Genomic DNA, 24879 nt, shown 5'->3' on the forward strand with positions numbered 1-24879 from the left:
TCTCAAGGAGGCAGAACCAGACGTCCCCTGAGCTCCACGGTGTGGGTTTGCTCAGTTGTTCCTGGGGCGCTTGCCTTGGTTCTACTACTCTGAGAAGCTGGCATGCATGGTGAGGGCACCGTGGGCATCTGAAGGCAACCTGAGCCTCACCGAGGACCCGGGCAGTAAATATGCTTGAGACAGGGCAAGAGGGGTAGAGCCAGGATCAGGTCTTACTCAGAGAGAAACTGTGGACCCTCGGGGTCCCCCTCCATCCTTCTATCCTGAAGAGGTTGGGGAGTGAAATGTAGTTATTGGAAGCATATTAAAGTGTTGAGATCAGCAGGTTCGTATGAAAGCCTGCAACAGAACTACTGTTGACATCAGGGCCAACCAAAGCCCAGGACGCTGGCTCCCCTCCTGCCCTCACCGCTCTCGTCCTGAGCAGCATCACCAACATGTTCCAACAGGCCCAGGACACCTGTGGAGTGATCAGTTCCACCCTTGCAGAGATATCCCTAGCTTCTAGCAACTGGGGGCATTGAGTGGGATTAAATCGCATTAGGAGGAGTGATTTGAAGTGAAGAGCTTTACGGTCATTTGTAATAATTATTTCCTCTCTTCCTCTCCGGCCCCCTTCTCCCCCCCCTCTCCCCCCACTTACATCTAGGTGGCTAACTCCAGAAGACCAATACCTGGGCACCCTGCCTACCTTTATGGGCGTGCTGGAAAGGAGAGAGGGTGCTGCTGCCAGCAGTGCTGGGGAAGTTGGCAGAAACCCCCGAGGTGGCTCCAGCACCTGCAAGGAGAACAGTCACTGTGGGCCCCTCGGAATGAGCTGCCTCTGCTCCAGCCCCAGCACTGAAACACAAGGCCCAGCAGCAGAGCTGAGGACCTCAGGTTCCAGGTTATGAATGGGCTGGAGAGCGGCCCAACTAACACATGCTATGCAAGTTATCCAAGTAACGCACGCTTATTACTTAAACATCTAGAAAAAGTCAGAACGCAGGAAAGAAGTGAAAGAATCGCCTCCAGCCTCTGTCTGAAGTTGCCATTTTGGTGAGTTTGTCTTTAGGACTTTTGTATAATACGCTTTTAAAATAGTCGTGACCAAACTGTTTAAGAGCAGGCAGGAGCCTGTCTTAACTCAAAACTGTGATTCATGAAACTCCCATTCTTTGTCGCTTAGCAGGGGTGACATGGACGCTGAGTTTGTCATCAGACAAATCACTAAGTTGTTCGGTTAAAACAAATGAAAAGACGATGTCCTGATGGTCCACCTTCCTTTAGCCTGGACTTGAGTTGTGCAGTTAATAAAAATGATCATGTTTCAAGTAAGTCTCCTCCTGTCTTGCTTTTGTTTCTACCAGCTCTGAAGTAATTGGGGAAGTGGGTTTGCCCTGAGTAAGGACAAGTGAGTGTCCTCCCTAAAATCAATGCATGCGGGTCCTCCCAGCAGCCCAGCCGGGAGGAAGGACACCGATGCTTGGACCCTGGTCAGCAGGCTGCTGTGAGAAACGGGGGTGTTTTCTTTAACAAAAAGTTCTCAGGAGAAACGAAGCCACGTGCTCTGTGAGTGGTGTTTCTAAAGCCACCACACATAGCTGGGGACACCCAGGCGAGAGTGACCACAGCCAACTGGGCGAGGGAAGTCTTGCTGAATTGTCCACACTCCTGCCGAACTGTCCACACATTTGTGTCCAGTAGGTGGAGAAGGTCCTGGGAGAGAGCAGGGTCAGAAGCTTTTGATTCTCTTACCTTTGGAAACAAATAGAAACTCTACAATAAAATAGAGCAGGCTGAAGACTGGCTCCTGCTGCAATTCTGCGTTTCGGTTAGGTGTCATGGGTTTGAGGGTCAGCCAGTTGCTCAGGTTGGACAGGAAATTAAACTGTCACAGGTACATGAGACATGTGAGTTGCCACTTGAGGGGCAAACAGGCAGGTTTTTAGGAAGCACTGCCTTCCTCACAGCCGGGGCCAGGGCTGACCCTGGGGAGGGTGGCAGCTGAGGGTGTGCCCGCTGGTGCGGCCGTCCCGCTGCCCTCCAGCTCATACTCAGAGCAGTTTTCCATGTGATTTAAAACACCGGGCTTGGTGAGTCAGGCGTCTCCTTTCTGGGGATCTGCCACTTCCAGAGCCCAGGGACTTCACTTACTGGAGGTTCCTGGCCTCTGCCCCTTTGTCTGGTCTCTGGCACCTGTGGTGTTGCCTCAAACCTGTTTGTGGGTGTCACCTTCACCCGCACACAATGGTGGGCCAGTGCTTTCCCTCTGCAGGGCACAGTGAGCCCTGTGGTTCCTGCTTCTTGCCTTCTATTTTCTCGATGCTGTCACGAGATGGCTTCTTAGCTCTTCTGCCGAGAGACGGAGGGTGCTGAGAGGCGTAAGGGGCACTAAGGCACAGGCCAGCAGGGGCTGCCCTCTGATCCACAGAGACCGAGAGGTGACCTGCTCAGAACAGGATGCCAGGCTGAGTGAGAGGCGGCCCTGCCCGTGGGTGGCGGGTCCAGGCTGAGTGAGAGGCGGCCCTGACCGTGGGTGGCGGGTCAGGCTGAGTGAGAGGCGGCCCTGACCGTGGGTGGCGGGTCAGGCTGAGTGAGAGGCGGCCCTGACCGTGGGTGGTGGGTCCAGGCTGAGTGAGAGGCGGCCCTGACCGTGGGTGGTGGGTCAGGCTGAGTGAGAGGCGGCCCTGTCCGTGGGTGGTGGGTCAGGCTGAGTGAGAGGCAGTGCTGACCGTGGGTGCTGGGTCAGGCTGAGTGAGAGGCGGCCCTGACCGTGGGTGGTGGGTCAGGCTGAGTGAGAGGCAGTGCTGACCGTGGGTGCTGGGTCAGGCTGAGTGAGAGGCGGCCCTGACCGTGGGTGGTGGGTCAGGCTGAGTGAGAGGCGGCCCTGACCGTGGGTGGTGGGTCAGGCTGAGTGAGAGGCGGCCCTGACCGTGGGTGGTGGGTCAGGCAGGTGGGGGCTCTGCGGGAAGTACACTCACCCTCCTCAGGAGGATTCTGAGACCTGTGAGCATGTGGCTTAATGTAGCTGTACCTCTACTGAATGTGATGACAGGGTTTACTAAGAGCCTTTGAGGTCTGTTAATCCACAAATTTATAAATGTGCTGCCGTGCATTAGATATGGCTGGCGCTCTCTACACGTGGCAAACACCTTGGGGTTTTAGGAATGATTTGTTTGTTGATTTTTACAACTGTCAAGGAGGGTGCCTGCGGCTGCTGTGCTGGCTCAGCGCCCCCTGCTGACAGAAGCTGGAACAGTGGGCAGGGCCGTCTGGACCTGGCCTCTCAAGCCGGTCCGGGACCAGTTTCTTAACAGGATCCCCGAGGACGGTGTGACAGACACATTCCCTTTCTCCCACTCTGTCTTTGGTTCAGTCTGCATTTCTCCCGCAGCCTTCAGGCTAAAAGCTCCTGCTACAGATGTGCTAATTGTTAGAGGAATTCTGCTTGGGGCTAGAATTTTGGGAGAAACAGCCTCTTGCCAGGGGGAGCGTCTCCCAGGGAGGTGAGGAAATGTGTGCGGGGATGGTGACCCGGAACAGAGATTTAGAGATTTCACACTTTTCCTTGGTGGCCAGATGCCTTTGGTGCTCAATCATCTGTCTCTCTCATTCTCTCTTCCTGTGACAAAAAAGACACCTGAATTCTGGGCTCTCGGAAGATGGGTTTGAAAAACCATCTGCTTTGTGGGGCACCTTCTCAATCAGTAAAACTTTCCTTATCCCAAACTTAGCTGCTTTGAACACTGGCCTTTTGCAGTGTCAGGCACATGGACTTGGGTCCAGTAACAATGGGTGTGCACACTTGAGTTTGAGAAACACTGCTTTGGAAACAGCTGGAAATGCATCTGGGGAGGCCAAGGCTTCACGTTGGAGTTCTGTCACTGTTGGGCATCACACGTTGGCCTCTGGAAGGAAAAGCAACCTCCTGGTGGCAGAGTGGACTTGACTCAGGGTCACAGTCACTGACTAGTGATCATAAACATGTTGATGACAAGGGAATAATTGCTAGGTGCCAGACCTCATGGATTCTTCCAGCACTCTGAGGAAGGGGTTCCTGCTTTCCATTTCCCAGGAACCAATATCGCACAGGAGGCCAGCGGTAGGAGGTGGAGGGAGCTGTACAGGCTCCAGAGGCCTGGGTTGGTGCTCACCCACTAGGCTGGGGCTTCACCACAGATAAGTGCCACGTGCACACTGGAGGGGGGCTTCAAACACACTTGACACGTCCTCTCCTCTTCCCGACAAGCTTATGAGATAACTCCCCATTTTACAGATGGGCAAACTGAGGTACAAAGTTAGGTAACTGTCCCAAGAGTGGAAACTCTTAACGAATCCCTAATCTGGTGGCACTTCCTTCCCTCCCCTAGCACCACGCCATCTCCTTGCCCTAAGGACATGGATCCTTCCGAGGTAGTCCTCAGGCACGTGCATGGGAAATAGAAAACCGAAAGCTTTGGTTGCACCACATGGCTCTTGTTGTGATATAACTGAAAAGTAACCAAAGGGCTTCTTCTCTCACTTCCAGGACAGAGAGTGTGGGGCCTGGGGGTCGGAAGGAGGGAAGAAAGGCTTGAAGCTTCAATGGGGCCGCTCACAGCAGGAAGGGAGATGGCTGGTTTCAAAGCTCTGGATTACCCAGGTGCCCCTGCCTCACTCGGTTTACGTAAGAGTCATTACTTACACTTGTTATTCGGGAGAGAAAATAGAAACTGAGGGAGGTTTGTGGCTTCCACAGCGTTTTCCAGTCCCTGTGTACCAGTCAGGCCTGTCCTAAGCTCCACACATGCGTGTTTGCCTGAAGGTGACAATGGCCCAAAGGCAGGATCAATGGTGACCAGTAACTATCCTCTGGCTTCCCTCTCACTGCTTGATGGTGCTGGAAACTAGGATGATTTTTTTCCATTTTAACAATAACTGTGTGCCCTGCCACTCCTCCTGAAGGTATCTGGATGGGCCACGGAACAGTAACCAGTCTGCGGGTGCAGCTCAGTCCAGCTGCACAACAGCTGGTGAGGTGGGTGTCATTGGCAGGTGAGGAAACTGAGGAATTTAAGCTCAGGCCTTGAAATTCTAGAGCAGAGTCCATAACCCACACCAGGGCTCAGTGTGATCCCGGCAGCGCCTGGGGACCTGTGAGCCCCACCTGGGCATGCTGAACCTGGGGCTCTAGTCACTACAGCCCTTGGGGTTTTTATGAGGATCTCAGCCCTGCACGTCACAGAAGCCATGATATCTTTAAGGACGGAAGAGCACAGGACAGGAGAGTGCCTGTGGCAATGAGAGCTCCAGGCACTGATCCAGGCTGTGCAGTCCAGGGCTTACTCTTGCACGGCCGCACTCTGGCTTCCTCCAGCCCTCATCTGTGTGCATCTGTCACACGCTTTCCCCGACGTCTGTGCCAGGTTCTCTTTGACTATAGGGTGCGTAATCCACTATCCTTTGACTTGGGCTACCAAGAGCATCAGCTCCACATGGCAAGGGCCCAGGTAAACCACATCCAAACAAAACCAAAGCAGTCTTCTTGGGTGGAGGCACAGGACTCTCAACCACTGACCAAGGCTCAGGAAGGTCAGAACCTGCTGGGCTGGGGCTGCCAGCTGGCAAACTGGGGTCCTGACCAGTGAGGTTCCTGGGTTTGCTGGACTGGGGCTGCTGATGGCAGTCCTGTGGGTTTGGGCCTCAGCATCTTCCTGGAGGCTGTGGTCATTACTGACCCTCTAGTTCTGTCTTCTGGTTCCTGAGCTGGAGCCCTGTGCAGGGGGACTTGGAGAGCCCAGAGGTGGAGAGAGTAACTTTCATGTCCACACTTGAGAGCCTGACCCAGGCAGGGCTCCATTCACCGCGTCACCCCACACGGCCTATCTGGTTGCATCTTCCTGTTTCCCAGATGGGCGTGCAGAGGTTCCATTTTCCTGGCTGGCCTCCTTCAGGGCTGGATTCTATGAACCACTAGGAGTTCTTACTGGGTGCTGCCTTTCAGGTAAGTAGTTAAGGGCTGTTTTACAGTCTTCAGGGCTGTGGGGCTTTGCAAGCTCCAGGAACTGAGGACACACTGGGAGTGAGCTTTCACACAAAACGGCCCATGGGGAAGAGTTGCTTGTTTCCTGGTTCCATAGGCAAAGAGCCTTTTCTAAGTAGGTGGTGAGTGTCTAGCATCTTCCCAGTGAGGACTTCTTTCCAGAAATATCTGGTCTGGAGTGGGTTTAGGTTCTCCGGCAGAAGACTCGTCAGCAACCTGACTTTACCACAGTCCTACTGGCAGCCAGGAGCCCTTGGGCTTCCTCTAATTGGTGAATTAATTAGCACATGGCTGGGTAGGACCAGCTCAGCATTCCGAGACATGCAAATTCATTAGTGCCAGGCTCCTGTACTTAAGCAGTTTGGAAGGGAGGGACTAGCCTTTCCCCACCACCCTAAAGGTGAGGGGAGGTGATGCTTCCCTCTTCTTGCTCTCCTTCCCTTCCGCCCAGCCCTCTCAAGAGAGGCCCTGATTCTATTCTCTTAGATAAGGTTATGGTGAGAAAATGAGATGGGCAGGGCCTCATGGAGGCCCAGGAGAGGCAGGGCTCCAGTGTGGGAATCTCTTGTGGCCTGGAGTGGGAGTGGAGTGGTCCAGGGACCAGGCTCCCAGTTTCCTCCCAGCTGCCCACCCATTCCTCCTTCATTAGTGTCTCTTATGACCGCAGACCCAAGAGACTGCACAAGACATTCTCAGAGCACAGGTTCCTGGCCCTTCCTCATCAACATGCCCATGAAAGTCAAACCAAATTAACAGAAAAGAAAGAAATAGCCCAAGGTGAGATTCTAAACTTGTGAGACTCATTGTTGACATATGCTTCCTGGAATCTATTTCATTCATTGTAATCAATTCTTATACTTCTCATGGCCCCACCCAGGGAGCCATCTTTTGTTTAAAAAACAGGTATGAGAACTAACAATTGTCTAGAGTTCTGTAGTACTTTGCAAAATACCTCACATCTGTGATCTCATTGTTTTACCCAAGAATTGCATGACACAGATAATTTAGATTTTAGTAGCCTCAAATTACAGATGAAGAAACTGAGGCTCATAGAGGTTATGAGACTTATTCAAGGTCACTTGTCTAAGGCGACTGCCTTGAGTCTCGGACTCATAGTTCAGCTACAGCAAACTTCTTCCACAGACTTGCTGTCTGGCTAGGCCACGGGAGCATTTTTGTTTATGCTTTCACTGTACTTAGCTTGTCTAGGTGCCAGGACTGGCCTCTGTCTACCCCACTGTGTAATGCAAGACACCGATATTGAACCAGTACCCTTCTGATAGAAGGACCAAGTGCACTCACATTCCTTGGTGTTGGGGGGCGCCAGGAGGCAGGAATAGCAGACCATGCCGTAGATGTTCCTCGGTCTGTTTTCCAATATGTAGTAGCTACAGGGAGGGCAAGACAAGACAAAGTAGGCAGGTGAGCCGGGTGCTACCACAAGCAAGTGCTGACCACTTGGCACACCCACGACCCAAGCATGATCCAAACGGGGCCTGAGACACACACCTGGGAATCAGGAGCCCTGCTGAGCCAGCAGCCCATTTTGACCACTGAGTTTCCTTGGAGGTTTTCAGATTTTCTTAAAATGGATCCCCCCTCCCCCCATATTGGGCCAGTTTGGGTCTTATAAAAATCTCCTCCCCTTTTTGGTTCCTTTCACTGACGAATTTTACTGTATGCATGCCCTCACCACCTTCATCAACATCATTCACCTCGATGTCTGCGTGCCTACCACGTGTATGCCCTGCTACCACGTATGTGCCCTGGTTAGCTCTCTGGGTGTCTTGCCAACCAGGGATTCAGGCACCTTTGGAGAAGGAGCACCCCCATGGCAAATGCCCAGCTCAGAGCCCGTAGCGTGGGGGGTTACTGGCAGATGTGTCTATGCCTGTGGCACTGGGACAGCCCAGTGAACACTTGCTGACCAGCAGTGAATGGCGCTGGCTGGCAAAACATGGCTTACAGCAATGTCTAGAGGTCACCACAGAGGGCTGTAGAGACAGCCTGGAGCACAGCCAGGTCATCACTGCAATTTATTTGCTTCCCCTTCAGGAAGCACTTGACCAAAGACACCAATACAAGTTTGTGCTGGGGTCGCACATATTTGAGAAAATGACAAACCCTTCACAGTTATGTCTTTCAAGCTTCCCGATGTCGATATGCCAGCCCCATGACCATGCTGACTCTCAGGACATGTTATCCACAGAGCTCTGCTGCCATGGGTTGGGGTTCTCTGCAGGCCATACCACCTCTTGGATCTCTACCTCCTGGCCCGCCCTCCCAGCCTCTCACTCAGACTCCTTCCCACTCGCAGGCTTTGACACTTCTCTTGGTGTGTGCTTGGTTTCCATAAATACACGCTCAGCGATGGTCAAGTGCCATCTATCGCATTGTGAGAAATCAATAAATAAGTGAGCTGGTGCTAATGTTCTTCTTACTACAATTTCAAAAAATGAGAAATCCCTCTCTGCTGTTGAAATTTTTCATGATTATCTTCTCATCTCTTTTTCATTGGCCGTGCGCACCAGGCCGTGCTGATGGCAGTGGTAAGTGGTAGATGGTGCAGGACTGCTGGGCAGCTTCGGACTCCAGCCACTAGAAGCCGAACCATCATCAGCAACATTATGATCATAATTACCTGCCCTTCCTCAGAGCGTCTTATCCTCAGATTCCTGTGTATCTTATAAACATTAATTAACCAATCTCAAAACATCCCTCAGAGAAGCCACAACAGCCAGCTTCACAATTAAGCCTCTGGAAAAAAACCTCTCAAACACATACTCTGTCCCCCCCAGAAGCCATCTGTGCTCGGAAGCAGGAAGCCATTGGGGCACATGGAGCATCGGCTGCAGGAGGGGACATGTGTCTGCATGTGGCCTCCCCAGGGTGACAGGCTCCAGGTCAGCCAGGCCCGTCTTCCTGCAGCTTTCTGACATCCAGACCCTGTGTTGCCCCTGTGACCTGAGAAGGAATATATCTGCCAAGAAGGACTCCCCTTGGTTAACTGGGCCCAAGCTCAGAACGAGAGTCTGGCAGCCATTGCCGACAGAGGCCTCTCAGCCAGGCTGCCTTTGCCGGCATAACTGAGGCTGGACCTTGACCTCCCCCTGCGCTCCGGCCTGCTGTGCCCTTATAAAGGAGCCCCAGGTACTGCATTTCAACCAATGGGCCGAGGCCTGCCCCTCCATTTGAAACCACACAGCTACAACTTCATTTGCATCTTTACTACCCAATCGTTAGAGTTGCTCCGTAGCAACCAATCAGAACACGTGAAGCTGACCGATCAGCACAGTGCTATTTGGACCAGTCTGTGCAAATCTGTATTCTTCATTTGCATAAAATTGGGCCATTCAGGGACTAGCCTGGGGAGCACACCTTTGGTTTCCACCAGGAGCTGCTTCTCCAGGTTTTGCAAGCTGTTTATCTGAATAAAGTTTCTCCTTTATCACACCCCAGATAGGGGACTAGTGTTGGCATTAGATTGGTGGCAGAGAACTTTTGCTGACACCACTGTTAATTGCTCCCCTTCTCAGCTGCAGTCCTCTCCCCCAGACTGTGATGCCTCTCTTCCTGACCTGGGAGTGCCTCAGGGCCGGCCTTGTTCTTCCTGCATTCCTAGTCCCTTGTGCTAGGTACTGAGGAGGGAAGGTTCTAGGCAAGGATTGATTGGAAAAGAAGTGAATGAGACCAAGTTTTCTCTATAGAAGTTCAAAGTGCCGAGACTGACAGAAGCACCAAGGGAATTTTGTACATCTTTCCTCCCGTTTAAAAGAGCAGAACCACAGCTAAGCCCATCCTCATGAAGAGCCTGGTGCTGAGCTCCATTTTGGAGAAAATGCACAGCCACCTGGGTGGGTGTAGGACACTTGGTCTTAGGACTGGGCTCCCAGTGGGTCCCCTGGGCCACCAAGCTCTGTGCACACAGGGTTGCTCCATCCTGGGATCAGTCGGCTACCTTGCTGGGCACACAGGCACCTTCTTGGGCAATGGACAGCTCAGTCGTCCTGAGTGGGCCTTATCATGTTTTGTTCCCAGAGGCCCTGGTGGCGTCTGCTGTGTCCCCTGTCCTGACTATGTGTCTGCACCAAACTGTGTAACGTATTCAATAGCTTAGTTGAGGAAACAGTATTGAGGGGCTATAATTTTTTTAAAAAATGTTGGCTTCAGGAGGTTGTTACAAAACCATGAGTGTTAAATACGTCACACGTTTCCCAGCACGTGTTGCACAGCACATTGTTAAATGTGGGCTTTTCTCTTTAAGACTAAGCTCCACTCCTCGTGTTCAGTCCACCCCCACATCTCTTATTCCCCGTTGGACAGAGCAGAGACTCACTGTTTAGCTTCTATCAACTTGGAGCAGGGTGTTCACTGAGGGAGCCGTGCCCTGCTAAAGAACATCAGCCCCTCTGTCTGCCTGTAAAGGTCTAATTTCCTACTCTTTGATCTCTACTTGGACTTTTCCTTAGATCTTTTTTCCTTTTGCTTTTCTTCAAGGGTTGATTAAGGTGCGTAACCCAAGACCAGACTCAGTTTAAAGGTGCCTCTAGAGCCTTCTATGTGTGCAGATTTTCTCTGAAGCTTCCCTTCTCTCGGGGCTCCTAAGCTTGTAAGGGATGCCAGTGAACTCTTTGACGCTCCCTTGGCCCCCTATGGTGTGGGCATGTAGAAGCCACCTCTGTGTCCTTTGCCCCTGTCCTCCAGCGTCCCCGGGTGCCTCAGCTCCAGGGAGAGGACGCGGTGTGGAAGCAGGCCAGCAGGAGCCTCTCCAATGGGTAGCGTGGTGCCCTGGGGGCGGTTATGAAATCTCACCTCTTCTCTCTTCCTCTTCTCATGTTTTGTTCCCTGGTCCTCCCACACAAGCCTTTCTCAACAGGAAAGCCCCGTGCACTGCTCATTGTTCAGCCAGTGTCTCGGCCACGAACTGACACACAGCAGAGATGGCAAAGAATGAGGGGAGAGCGCTTGCCAAACCACAAGGGGGAGCCGGCCAAGGCGGCCTGCGGTGTCAGGAAGACAAATGGGAGGCAGTCTGCATCCGCAGCCTGGGGACCACAGGGGCTCGGGCATGAAAACAGCCTTTCATGGGGCTGAGAGCACCAACTTGCCAAAACGCCTTGTAATCCCCCTTTGTGACAAGCCTGAGAGCTTCATTTTGTTCCCCAAACCCAGGGCAGGCAATAGGAGGAGGAAGCCCTTTGGGGTCCTACCCCGATAAAGCACTGTGCTCATTAGAGCCAGTATGAGGAGGTTGGGGACTGGAGATAAAGCAGGGGCCTTCTGTTTCTGTGGCCTTGGGCGTGGGAGTGATTTATTTGAAGTCATATCACAGCACAGAGCCAAACTGGAAACTGACTATACATGCTCGCATCCCGGGAGTAATGCGAGGGCGCACAGCACCCCTCACTCACCCAGCGGGTGCTCACGCCTCGCCTTGTCCTGGGTGCTGAAGACAAGTGTGGAAGAAGCAGGTCACTGTTCTCATGGAGCAGGGAGACAGTTACTCAAGATTTCAGGCTGGAAAGATCCTTTTAAGAGTACAGACGCCGGCCTCCCCTCTGATTCTACAGAGGCGTGTCCATATCTTTGAAGCCTTCTAGGGGCAGGGAGCTCACAGCCATTCCATTGTCAAACTTCTCACTGGTACATGCATTGGGACCAAGCCACTGTCTTCATTGCCACAGAGCAACCTCTCTGGTGGCCAAGCTGGCACCTGCCCACGGGACAGGCCATTTACTGTGCTGGTCCTAGGGCTTGTCCCCTCTACTGGAAAGTCTCTGTGGCTCTAAGTAAGAATGAAACAAGCTGCTCAATGTGCACACTCGCTACCCCTTTTAGATCATGTGGAATAGGGTCTGGCTGAGTCTTGCAGGCCACGGTGGGTAGGAACAGCAGCTGGGTCAGATGGCAATGCCCATGGGCTAGGCTCCATCCTGCCCCATCCCTCTTCCTCCTCTATGGAGCTGTTAGTGGGGCAGCCCACCTGGACCATCGCTCCCACACCATCAGTGGGTAGGTGACTTCCAGATCCGGCCTGGGCTTTGTTTCTGTTTATCCACCTATGCATTAGATACATTGGTCTGCACGTAAGAACCACCTCAAATTCCACACATACCACCTCCATCTCTCCTCCACCTCCCCACCCAAATCCTCCTATATTCCACTTCTTAGCAACGGCCTCACTGTCCACACAGCTGCCGGGGAAGACACCCGAGAGGCCTCCTCCAATCTCCTTTCCTGAGACTCCAACCGCCAGTGCTTTTGCCTCATCTGGTCCTCACAACTTCCCACCTCATTCCTGTTCCCCAGGCTCCTGTCTCTTCCCTACCGGACAGTTTTTATCTCCACTGCTGCCAAGAGGATCATTCTGAGGTACAGCCGGATTGTGTCCTACACCAGCTTCTTCGTCTGCATCAGTGTCAAGCTAAAGACACGGGTCCCCAGCATCGTTTCCCAGAGTCTTTTCCATCTGCCCCCCCACTAGTTTCTCCACACCCACCCGTGTGCCTTCCACTTGGCCGCAGGTGCTCAGCTCCACGTCCTGTGAGACGGCTCACCCTTTGGGCATTGGCTGGGCACCTCCAGTGGAGAGCTTTGTTCCACTTCTTGGCCTGACTGACTTCCACCCCTCCCAGCATCACCCTGAGAAGTCTTCTAAGACCCCTCCTGACCCCACCCACAGAGTATTGGCCCTCCCTGGACTTCTCGAACACTGTGCGTCACCCCCATGCTGTGGTCACGATTTTGTCTCCTCCACTGAAGAGAGGCCCCATGTCCTTCCTCTTTGTCTCACTAGTACCCACCTGGTACACTCTTAATTCAAAGGTTTACTAAAATAAATGCTAGGCTGTGAATGTCAGGCCAGATTCTCACATGACAGGCTCTCAAAGTAAGTCAAGGTTTTGCAAAAAGGGTTATTTTCTTTCCAAGGTGAGCATGGCAAAGGGAGCATGCTTTTCCTCGACACATCTATGTAGTTAATCCACGAAACACTGAATTTCTTTCCTGAATTATGTACCTGCACCAATAAAAAACAATCCAGAGAAAGCTCCAGGAACAATATAAGTTATCAGAGATGATTCTAGCATCTAATTCAAGATCTCTCTCATTCAAGCACAGTATTTGCACAGAGCAGCCCCTCAATGGATGTTTGTACCATTGGTGGGAAGCATCGATTCTGCTTCTCTGACAACTCTTGGTGGAGCCTCCGCAACACAATAATCTCAACACCTAAACTAGAGTACCAGCTCAAGAACTGCTATTTCATAGCATTTTCTAAGAGAACAGTTTAATATCTTCCCTGGTTATAGCTACCTGTTTTTTGCTTTTTGCATATTGAAAAATAAAGTTCTGCAATAAGGTTCCCATGCTTTCTCTATTCATTTGAAAAATATTTGTGAATCGCACTGTGTGTCAGGGACACCGACAGGGACTGTCCCTCAGGTGTTTGGAGAGGTAGGTCTGTAGCTCAGGAGGTAGGTCTGAACGGAGGGCAGAAAACTAGGGAGACTGGAGGTGGGGGGCAAATCCCCAGCAAAGCGGTGGTGGGAGCCATGGAAGTGGATGCTGCTCAGCAACAAATCCAACCTAAGGTTACATTCTGCAAGTTTAAAATATCTCATTTTAGAGAGTTATTCACTTTCAATCTACTGGTAAATTGGTAGGACTTCCTGCCTTTTTTGTTACTTCCCTTTTCTTACAGACTAATACTCCCTGTTCCCATTTGAATATATTCTTATTTTCTCCCTCCTCTCAATTCAATACAATGAGACAGCAGGTAAATGAGCAGTTTGTAAAGTACAGGATACCAGGACCTCCTCACTGCTGCCTCTAACATCACCGCCTCCACCATCACCGCCTCCGCCATCACCACCTCCACCATCACCAGCACCACCACTGCCGCCTCCACCATCACCACCTCCACCATCACCACCTCCACCATCAGCAGCACCACCACTGCCGCCTCCACCATCACCACCTCCACCATCACCGCCTCCACCATCACCACCTCCACCATCACCAGCACCACCACTGCCGCCTCCACCATCACCACCTCCACCATCACCGCCTCCACCATCACCACCTCCACCATCAGCAGCATCAATATCACCAGCACCACCACCTCTGTGCCTCCACCATCACCATCTCCACCATCACCAGCACCACCTCTGTGCCTCCACCATCACCACCTCCACCATCACCAGCACCACCACCTCTGTGCCTCCACCATCACCACCTCCACCATCACCAGCACCACCACTTCTGTGCCTCCACCATCACCACCTCCACCATCACCAGCACCACCACCTCTGTGCCTCCACCATCACCACCTCCACCATCACCAGCACCACCACTTCTGTGCCTCCACCATCACCACCTCCACCATCACCAGCACCACCACTTCTGTGCCTCCACCATCACCACCTCCACCATCACCACCTCCACCATCAGCAGCATCACTATCACCAGCACCACCACCTCTGTGCCTCCACCATCACCAGCACCACCACCTCTGTGCCTCCACCATCACCACCTCCACCATCACCAGCACCACCACTGCTGCTTCTACCATCACCATCTCCACCATCACCAGCACCACCTCTGTGCCTCCACCATCACCACCTCCACCATCACCAGCACCACCACCTCTGTGCCTCCACCATCACCACCTCCACCATCACCGCCTCCACCATCACCACCTCCACCATCACCACCTCCACCATCAGCAGCATCACTATCACCAGCACCACCACCTCTGTGCCTCCACCACCTCTGCGCCTCCACCGTCCCTCTAGCACGCCCTGGCCTTCGCTGCTACGTGGCCACCAGAGGGAGGCAGCAGCGCTGGGGAGCTCGGTCTGCTGGCGCCCGGGTGCCTTCCTCACCGGGAGCAGGACGTGCCTGTGTGAGGGAGACTTTTTATTCTTCTGTCTTTCAGGCTCATTGCATCTGCACTTTGCTCTTTTGGGAAGACGTTTGACACATAACAGAACTGTGGTGGAATTATAGGCACCATATGACTCAAAGACCCCGACCAGTGGCTTTTATCCTCAATTTTTTTCCAGAATACTAAAAATAATACTTTTGCATGGAATTTTAGTTTTCCTCTCCGAATCATTCCACCTGTGTTATCTCAAAAGTAGTCAACAAGTTTGTTTGATTTGAGTAGTCGGAAGATACTATTATGACTGACGTTGGCTTAAAGGACACACGCTGAGCCTGGGTGGGCTGCCTGTTCGTGAAAGGTGGCAGGACTCACCATCCTAGCTGCCAGGTGTCCTCCTGCCAACAGGTGCCCTCCTCTCTGCCAAGCTGCCCCTCGTAGAGGGGACAAACAGTAGGAGGGATGCTACACCGCAGGCCTGCGGTGCTCGTGCTCCCAGGGGTCCCCACCAAAGAGACATGTGGGAATTTCTGCAGAATGGGTCCCGGGAGCAGCCTGGCAGCACCCCATGCTTACCCAGGGAGACAAGGCCCACACTCGGCGTCATTCTCCATGTCCCCTGGCATCAGCACGGTGGCCCTGAAGAAGCCCTCGCAGTCTTTGTGGCGCCTGCATATCTGGTAGCCTCCTTTGGAAAACTTCTCTGCTGGGCAAGGGATGCAGCCGTAGTCTTCGTCCTTGGTGCCATAGCCACAGGACTGGCCGAGGAAGGGACAGAGGACACAGGTGAGTGCAGGGTCACACCTGCCATGACCAAACCTGTAATCTTTGGGCATGCCAGGCACCTTGGGCACACCAGGGGCACTGGGCACACGAGGCCCATTGGCACATGGGTGCACTGGGGACCCTGGGCACTGATTTAGCTTGAGGACCACATGGAGAGCAGCACAAGGTATGGTGACGACACCCCGTGAAGGCTGGGGGCGCTGTGGTCTGGCGGCCGGGCGGGGGCCTTACCAGGTACGGCTCCTCCCCCGGCCCACACTGGGGACACTCATGGCACAGCCCTGTGGTCTGGTTGTAGTATTCATTCTCGCCGCAGTTGTTGTATTCTGCTCTGGCCCCGCACATCAGAGACACCTGCCACAAGAAAGGGGTCGCTGGGCTTCCATACCTCCTTGAAGACGCACACAGTTACTCAGGGTCAGTGCCCAGGCTGGGTGAGGAAGGACTAATGGTGAGAGCCACTCGGTCGCTTACTGCACCTTCGGTGCCCGAGCTCCAGGAACGTTAGCTGATAAACTGGCAGGGCACCCACTTCCACGGTCTGGCCTCACTCCTGCCTCCCCTCTCCTCGACCCATCCCACCCTCGAAGCCTGATCCAAACTCTCTTCACCCATGAAATCTTTCTTCCTTTCTTTCCAAAGCCATGAATGAGGCAGCTTCTTCCCCGAGCCTCTAGAACAGCAGGTCTTTCAGCCACATGCAGCCTCTTCTCCTCCCCTGAGGAGGGGCCCCGTGGTGAAGGCTTGGAGCTTTCTCAGTTGTGTGGCCCACAGGTGTGGCTAGTCACACAGGCTTGGGTTGTATATATCACAATTTAAATAAGGACATTTCTATCCATGAAACCTTATAAAGGGATCCACCAACCAGGGAAGTCTAGCTTAAACCCTGGGAGCTGTTCACTGCGTTGCAGGCATTACCTTTCTGTATTCTTGGAAGAACTCAGTGAAGACGGTGTTATTATTGTTCCCATTTTACGGCCATGTAAACTGAGGCTTAAGAGGCCAAGGAGCCTGCCCAAGGAAGTATGGCTCGTGCAGGAAACAGCTTGGATGGGGGCCCCCACTGGAATCTCCACCAGGGCTGCCATGGTCACTCTCGTGCGAGGGTGTAGTGCAGGCAGGTGCTCTGACCCACTTACCACCAGGACGGGGAGCCAGGGCATCTGTCTGTAGTCTCCCGCAGGGGCCATCCTCTCCCACAGGTTCACCTGAAAGACACACTTCATCAGCAGCAGCGGCCTGCAGGGCCCAGAGGCTGCTCCAGGACTGACTGGCCATGGCCCAGGCCCAGACCCTGACTCCAGTTGCCTTCATTGTATCCCACTGGGTCCAAGGGACCTCCCAGCAAACAGAGTGAGGAATGGATATGCCCTAAAAGAAAAGGCAGATTTAAGCTGAGCCCCAGGCCTCTTGGACTGACTGCACATTGCCCGTCCTCCCAGCATCGCCCCATCCATGGGAAAGAGCTCCAGCGAGGAGGGACCAGAGCACGCTGCAGGCCACAGTTGAAGCCGGGCAATGACCAATTGTTGGACTTGCTGGGAGAGTCTGAAGAACCCTGGTGTGTGTGCTCCAGGCTAGTGTGATCCTCTGGCTGCAGGGGTGATCTGAGAGGGGGCCAAGAATCAGAATGCAACCCTCCCCTCCCCCCCCACGTCCTGCCGTCCCAGCCCCTCTGTAAGGTTCGGCCCTCTCTCTGTGAAGAATGGGTCACCTGTCAAAGTGATTGAGAGAATGTATCAGTCCATGTAACTTTACAGTTGAGACAGCTGAAGCCCAGAGAGGTTAGTGACTTGCCTAAGGTCACACAGCTAATGGACAGAGGACGGCTACGGCTCAGGCACTCAGGTGCTCTCCCCCAACTACTACAATGATGCTTTGAAGGAGGTGTTATTTTCCACTTTCAGAATGGGAGACCTGCATTTCCAACCAAAGCACTTTTACTGGTGAGCCTGCTGTACAAAGTGAGACAATGTGCTCATGTGGGAACCCAAATTCCCCAGTTGCCACATGCTGAGTCACTGTTATCTTGCTTTGACAGAGTGAATGAATTAGTGACAAAACAGAGTGTTGAATTATGTGAGGAACCTCCAGAATCAACCACTGACTCAGACATGTAAATCCTTGTGTTCTCAGTGAGACATTTGATCATAGAAACCCATAATTCCCAAATACCACCCCCAAATGACAATACAGGAAAGCAAAGCAGGAAATGATAAATGGGAAAGCCATTCTGTCCCCCCCCCCCCCCCCTTAGGAGAAAAGACCTGAACTTTGTCTTTATAATACAATATCCTGAAGGCATTAGGGAGAAAAGCAGCCAAAAGATTCCTTAACTTCCTATTAGAAATAGGAAGTTAAGTTTGAGAAGGAACGAGGGCTGTGCAAGGCAGGAGTTGGGGAAAGTCCAGGACGGGGAAAGCCAAGGGCCAGTTAGTGGGCAGCTGGGTGGGGGTGGTGGTGCTGAGGACAAGTAAACTGCTTGAGTGTGCAGACTGGTCTTCTTTCTAATCTGCCCCTCCCCAGGGCACGGCACCTGCGCAGGGAGTGTGTGGGTGGGGAGAATGCACCTAACACATCAACATGTAGGAGAGGCCAGCGAGGGACAGACCTGAAGCGCTTTGAGCCATCTGCCTCAGCTCCTGCCCACCTTCCGGGGAGCTTGTGGCCCTCGCTGCCCCAGCTCCAGGAGGCCTGTGCACCCCATCCCAGCCCCTTGGTCCTGCCTCCTGCGGGGAGCAGCGAGCACACACCTTCCCACAGGAAGAGCTTGGGTAACATCGAGCTTTAGCTATCCCGCTTATTTGTCATTACAATGAGCGAGGACTCCCGTGGAACACGGTGCAGGGCCCATACAGGAGGAAGCCGCAGAGAAGGCCACGTTTGTGTCTGCAAAGGGTTCCGTCTGCACAGAGGCAGGTCCGAGTGACATCACTGCATTCTCGACGAATTTTTTTTGACAGGGAGTAGAGTCGTGGGGAGACTAAGGACTGAGGGAGGGTCTGGGGAACATTCCCTTGTACACAGTTTCTATCATCAGAAGGATTTGGAGGAGCCCATTGTGATCTCTGATCAGGAAAAAGTGCATCTGTTCTGAGGACGGTCCGGGAGAAGCCTGGGGGTGGGGGGGTCTGGGCCTTCCCCAGGACCTCTCCCTGCTGGCACTGGTACCTCGGACTCCCTCGTCTCTCACCTGGTGAATGACATCAGGTGGCCTCTGAGGAAGGGTGAGGTTTCGGGAATCTCTTGAAGAGATAAAAAAGCTGCCTTTTTGCACTCTCCAGCACACTGTCTGCAATTCAGCACCACATTTACCTCAGAAAGACCCCAAATGGACGAAGGTGAGGTTAGAGCACCCAGACACCCCGTGGTGAAATCCTGGGTGCTTTCCTTCTAGCAGGGAGCAAGCCGGGGCAGGTAGGGTGGGAAGGGTAAAGTACAAGCAACGGCCAAGAGGGATCTTAGGAAGCAGCATCTCACTGACGTCCTGGCCTTTCCTTCAGGAGAGTGGGTAGCAGAGCTGGGTTTCCACTGAGTGGGGCCCGAGGCTCCCCAAGGCAAGCTGCCGCTTGAAGGACTGCCAGGAACAGCACGAGGGTTTCTAATTTAATTGCTTCTAATTACGGCTGATCCTGGGAGGGCTTCCCTGTGAACACGGAGCAGGGCTGGCCACAGAGTCAGAGGAGCACGTACTAAAAGGCTCCTTAGAGATGTTCCCAGGCTAAGGGAAGGAGACAGGAAAGAAAAACAAATAAATATGCAAAGCCAAACAAAAACTTTGTTGCTTTGGATGCATTTCTATTATTGTTACCAATTCTCCAAGAAGGCAAGTGAGGTAGGGGGAGAAAGCTGAGGGTACCCCTTGTGTGAGGATCCATCCTGAGGCCTGACCGGCCTTGGACAAGCGCGGTTCTGCACCCAGGAAGGGGTCCAGCCTGCAAGCTGGTGGACCCAGCCTACTCCTAGTCGTCACCTCCTGGTGGCTTTGGCTTTGGAAATCCCCAGCTCCCCGTGCAGGGCAGGGCCGGCTGCTGCCCACCAGCTGGCAGAGGTTAGAGGGAGGAGCTGAGCAGGGTGCGCTCCAGCCTGGCAGGAGTTCTGAGCCCTCGCTCCCTGTGCCAGTGAGGGAGAAATGGGGGGACTGAAAGCTGTCTTCCCACAACCCGACAGATAAGGCTGCTCCTGACTTTGTGGGACTGACCGACCGGTGAAATGGTCTAGTTCAGGGCTGTGCAGCCAGGGGTACGGCCCACAGCTGCGTCCAGCCACCACCTGCTCCTGTGAACACACTTTCACTGGTGCAATTTCACGGCGCCACCATGGTCTAGTGCCTGCAGCCACTGTCACGGGAACACACAGACCCTATGGCGAAGCTCTGTGCCCTGTCTTAGTTCACTGCTTCTCCCCTTTCCCACTGACTCTTTACTTCTCTGCCTGTAGCCATGCCTTTCCGAACACTCTTTCCGCTTAAGGTAACAACACAGCAACTGCGGAGCTCTGACCGATGCCCAGGCACCGCCAGCTTAATTCTCACCACCGTAGGTGAGCTCGGCCGGGCTCAGTGGGGAGTCGGGCTGCAGCTGTAGGCCCATTTAGAGATGCATGCTGCTGGAGTCATTGGCGTGTTTTGTTTCCATGACACCCTATGACCTCAGCCAGGGGGTCCTGGACCTGCTGTTAACCAAATAGGAAAAAAAAAAAGTACTGATTAAAAGCAAGAGCTGAATGAATCCCACCTTGGGCAAATTATGTCGCCTTTTGGTGGCTCAGTAAAATGGGCATAACAGGAATGCCTACTTCACAGGAGGAAGGGAGGCCCGAGTATTCCCGAGCTCAGGCTTGGCCTTTCCGTCTGTTACCACCACCTTCTGTTCTGGCACGAGGTTTTCCTGGAACAGCATCCCGTTATGGCAAGTCTTTGGCCAACACCAGGCAGTCTGATCTCTGGGACCTGGGCTGGGGAGGATGCTCTGGAAGAGCCACTGAGGTTTGGTTCCATGTCACCCCGTGATCTGGAGGTACCACAGGCACCACGCAGACCTGCCTGAGCTAAGCAGGCCAGGGCCCTGGCCTCCCCCCGCAGCACTTTCTAACCTTAGGACTGAGGAAGAAAAGCAAACAGAGCCGTCTGCACTTCCTAGCGTGTAGAGCTGCTCTCGCAGCTACAGGAAATAAGAATCAAGCCGGATAAAAGTCTGAAACACACTTAGGTCTAAGTCTGAACTATGAAGTCGGGCATCCATCAAGAAATCTTCTCTCCATGGGCCTCAAGTCAACAGAAAAGCATCTGCTCAAACCTGCTCTGGGGTGAGGTGGGTGCTTGGCACGAAAAAGACCCATGGTAGCCCACAGCTGGGTGGACGTTAGCAGGCTGTGGGTTGTTAACCTGGAGGGCTGGAGTTGCGATACAGCAACTCTGCAGTGTGCTGCTTACATCCATTCAAGAATATTTATGAAGCATCTCCAATCTGGCCCAATGCTGGGCTGGTTGTGGGGCTCATAAGGAGACCCAGCTCCAGGTGATTGGGAACTGAGGGGAGCCAGATGTCACCCATGGGGCTTGGGGGCTGGATGTACAAGATGCTCAGGGGACAGGAAGGCACTGATTTGCAGAATTGGGTATGTCTGTGATGTATTTACATCCACTGTGGCCATTTTAGCTGCTGATTGAAGCTATTCATGCCAGGCCACTCAATGTAGAGATGGCAAAAACTTATTGGGAGCTAGTGACTCGTATCCTCGGAGGCACCTGACCCATTCTTAGGGAGATTGGGGCAGACAGATCGGAGTTTGCTGGGAAAGAGATGGAAAGAAGGTCCCCCAGGAAAGTGGAGTAGGCAGCCCAAATGGCCAGGGGCAAAGCTGTGGGCTGGACTAGAGGGCTGAGCATAACGTCAGATGGAGTTCAGAGAGCGCAATGGGACGTGTGCAAAAGCTGAGCAATGGAGCAAAAGAGTGGCCGGACCTACTTTCTACTGCAGTGACAGAAGGGGAGATGCACAGAGGAAATAAATATCACCATGCGACCCAACACACCTATCTCCAATGTAATCGAGATAAAAGCCAGATGAAACAACATTTATACTTCGTGCAACATACTATGATCTATTCTGTCCTATTAGTTTTACTCCTTTTAAAAAATGGTGGTAGTTGCCGCACATGAAATTGCATTACTGGGATGATTTGTAATCCGAAAACCCCTGCCAAGGGAAGAAAGGAGGGTGGATGCCTGTTAGGAGATGATGGTGTTGGCGGAGACAGAGCATGGAAGCTGGCCCAGGTCTCTGTTTAGCTGTTGGTGTGGCTGAGGCTGCTACTGAGCAGAAAGCAGAGACAGGTGGGGGGTGCTGTGGGCCATGGCCATAGGCAGGGGCCTGGAGGACCACCAAGAGGAGGCGCCCCCGGGAGGTTGCCCATGAATTGAGCTGAGGAGAAAGATCTGAATAAGGGAGAGATGTGGCTGTCACAGTATCCAGACGACTTGGTCTCTAGTGAGCTGCCTGTGAAGCCAGAAGGTCCCTCCCTTCCTCTCATTCTGGACAAACACCTGTCCATTTATGAAACAGAGGCCCTGGTCTAGGCCTTCGGCAGGGGCAGAGGGTGAAACAGGAGCCTGTCCTCATGCACGTTCCTTTCTCCTGACAGGAGCGCCAGGGTGATCACTGATCCCTGGCTCCGCTCGAAGGGCCTGTCTGGGGCTCGGGAGAAAGCCAGGGCTTAAGCAGATGGGAAGCATGCCCTCCTGTGCCCAGGAGAGTGAAATTGGTGACCAAAAAACATTGCATTTGGCAAAATGATAACAAATGCTTGCAGTTTCTCTGTAAGTTTGAAACGATTTTAAGACAAGAAGTTTAAAAAATGGCACCATATTCCAACATGCAGCTAAGGTGCATCTAAAACAATTAACGAAGAGGTAGAGAAAAGCCCAGGCTTGACCACAGCCAGCAGCAGTCTCCCCAGGAGACGGCCTCCTGCCCTGCGGAAGCCTTTCTCAGAAGCTCTGTAATATTTCTAACCCATAGAGGAGACCCAGGAAGAGGAGAGGAACTTGTGTGGCTGTGTGTGAGAATTAGGAGCACTGGCCTTGCCTCGGGGACACACGTGATGTGTGAGGAACCACTGTCCAAGGGGAAGGAAGAGGCTGTTTGTGACCCTCAGGTGTTGGGAGCTCAGCCCTTTGCAGGGACTGATGAGCTGTGACTCCAGGAGGGGCGAGCAGGGAGACAAGCCACTCTCTTTCCACCAGGCCTTTTCTTCCCCAGTCTCGAGTTAGGCTAGATATTCAGACAAGGCCGAGATAAACGTAAAATTGGAGAACATCCTTGCAGCCGTGCTGCCCAATGTGGGCCAGGGGCCAGCGGCCCTGCTCCATCGCCGGAGCTCGTGAGGATCGCGGACCCTCGTGCCTCTGGAGCCGTTGCTGCAGAGTCTGCGCCCTAACCTCCCTGCCACTCGCTCTGTGTGCGCATGAACTTTTGTGAAGTCCGAGCTAGACAACCTCTTAATAGCGCTGTACTTGACACCTTGTTCAATTCCCCTTGCAAACCAGGCAAGGTTTTTTTTCCCTGGGTCTCTCCCCATTAATTTCTGACCTCTCCCAAGGAACAAATGCTGGCTTTCGCATCACCCCATGGAGCGCTGTGCACTGGACACCATGAGCCCTTCGCTATTGTCTGTTGGTTCATTCACTCATCATTTATTCAGCAGTTTGCAGAGCTGCTACTGTCCTATAAGCAGTCCCATACACCCTGGGACAGTGACAGACAGGCAAGACGCCTGCCCTATTGGCCCTTTACATGTCCAGGGGACAGATACAGTTTATAATTATACAAATTTTAGGCCACTTCCTGCGTTATTAAGGCCCACTCCCTTGGGTCCAGTTTCCTTCTGGGCCGCTTGCCTCTGGGAATGGCCTTCACTCGCCGAGGATGGCTCTGCCTCCGTGGACCCTCGTGGTCATGGCTGCCTCGGGAGTGCAGACACACACAGCAGTGCAAGGAGGCTGTGCTCCTTGTAGCCACCACGTGGGCCTGCGGCAGCTTCACAACCTTTGGTCCACCTGGGCCACCCCTTGGCTCCGTCTGACCACCCTGAATGTGGAGATGCTGCCTCCCACCAGAAGGCTGCTTCTCTCTGGGAAGTTTAAACTGGGGAGCCTCAGTTCAAGCACCGTCCGTCCCCACTCTATGGGAAGGGACTGAGGCAACCAGACTGTGGGGAGCTTTGGTAGGGAGGAGGCCTTCAGAGTTATCTTTTTAAGTGTGCGGGGTGGGGGTCTCTCTGACTTTGGCTCTTCCCTCTTCCAGTGTGCTCACCTGAGGTGGTGCCGGTCAACTTCGCTCCCCTGTCCTGTCTGGCTGCAGTGACTGGGACAGAGGCCCACTGGCCACCTGAGAAGCACAGTGCTACCTCTGGTGTGGCCCACATCACAGAACCGGAGACAGGAGAGGTCTGTGGCTGGCCCTACCCAGTTCTCAGCACAAGCTTAGTGTGGAGAGAGGTGAGGCTCTGGCAGCTGCCTGAGTTCTGGAGAGGCAGCTATACAGCTGGTCCCCCCTCGCTGCCCACCCAACACTGCTGTCTCCTCCCAGCCTCCCGCGCTGTCCCCACTCCTCCAGGAAGGTTGCGGTGGCCTCCTCCCCACACATCAACAGATGTTTCTGCTGTCAGACTCCCCATTTTCACAGTAAGACAGGTCTCACCCCCCCAGGAGACTGTGGCGGTCACTATCGGAGCCTCAGAGAACACTCCCAGTTGATGGGATTTATGGCTCCGGGGAGCCCACCCTTTCTCAGGTGGACAGTGTTATTAATGAGAGATTGTGAGGACATACTCTTTCACTTCTGTTTAATGAAATCTGTTTCTTTGGAGAACCAGGAAGAGCCTGGAAGGTGCCTCCTGCACAGGCTTCTGTGTAGGACATTCTTAGTAATTTTAAAACAAGAGGTTCTCCATTTCTATTCTGCACTGGGTCCTACAAATTAAGCAGCCTGTCCTGTGCTCAGTCGCTCTGGCCAGGCAGGTGAGGCTGCCAAGCAGGGCCAGGCTGCTGGGCCGCCCTGCCCATAAGCGGGCCCTCCTGGGCAGTGTGGCTGGGGCCAGGGAGAGTTGGAGAAAAGAGGCAGAGGCTCACAAGACTTGTCATGGTCAATAGGTGCCTCTCCTCTCCCGAAGACTTGAGAGGAATCCCAGAGGGACAGAGACT

The 24879-nt window shown here is 53.3% G+C and overlaps 1 protein-coding gene across 3 annotated transcripts in view; it reads right to left on the reverse strand.

Moving 5' to 3' along the window:
• Positions 1–24879, reverse strand: part of EDAR (ectodysplasin A receptor) — a 91192-nt gene that overhangs the window by 14056 nt on the left and 52257 nt on the right. For 2 of the 3 annotated variants that reach the window (XM_081144646.1, XM_081144645.1), the window contains exons 2-6: positions 16814–16882; positions 15906–16028; positions 15465–15646; positions 7307–7392; positions 692–778 (exon numbers count right to left, since the gene is read on the reverse strand). In XM_081144646.1, coding sequence (XP_081000772.1) covers positions 692–778; positions 7307–7392; positions 15465–15646; positions 15906–16028; positions 16814–16864 — 529 coding nt within the window. In that variant the 5' untranslated portion in view covers positions 16865–16882. The remainder of the gene's footprint in view (positions 1–691; positions 779–7306; positions 7393–15464; positions 15647–15905; positions 16029–16813; positions 16883–24879) is intronic. The other variant, XM_081144647.1, reaches the window with a different exon arrangement.

Source organism: Miniopterus schreibersii (genome assembly GCF_964146895.1).
Source record: "Miniopterus schreibersii genome assembly, chromosome: 8".
NCBI classification, from domain to species: domain Eukaryota; kingdom Metazoa; phylum Chordata; class Mammalia; order Chiroptera; family Miniopteridae; genus Miniopterus; species Miniopterus schreibersii.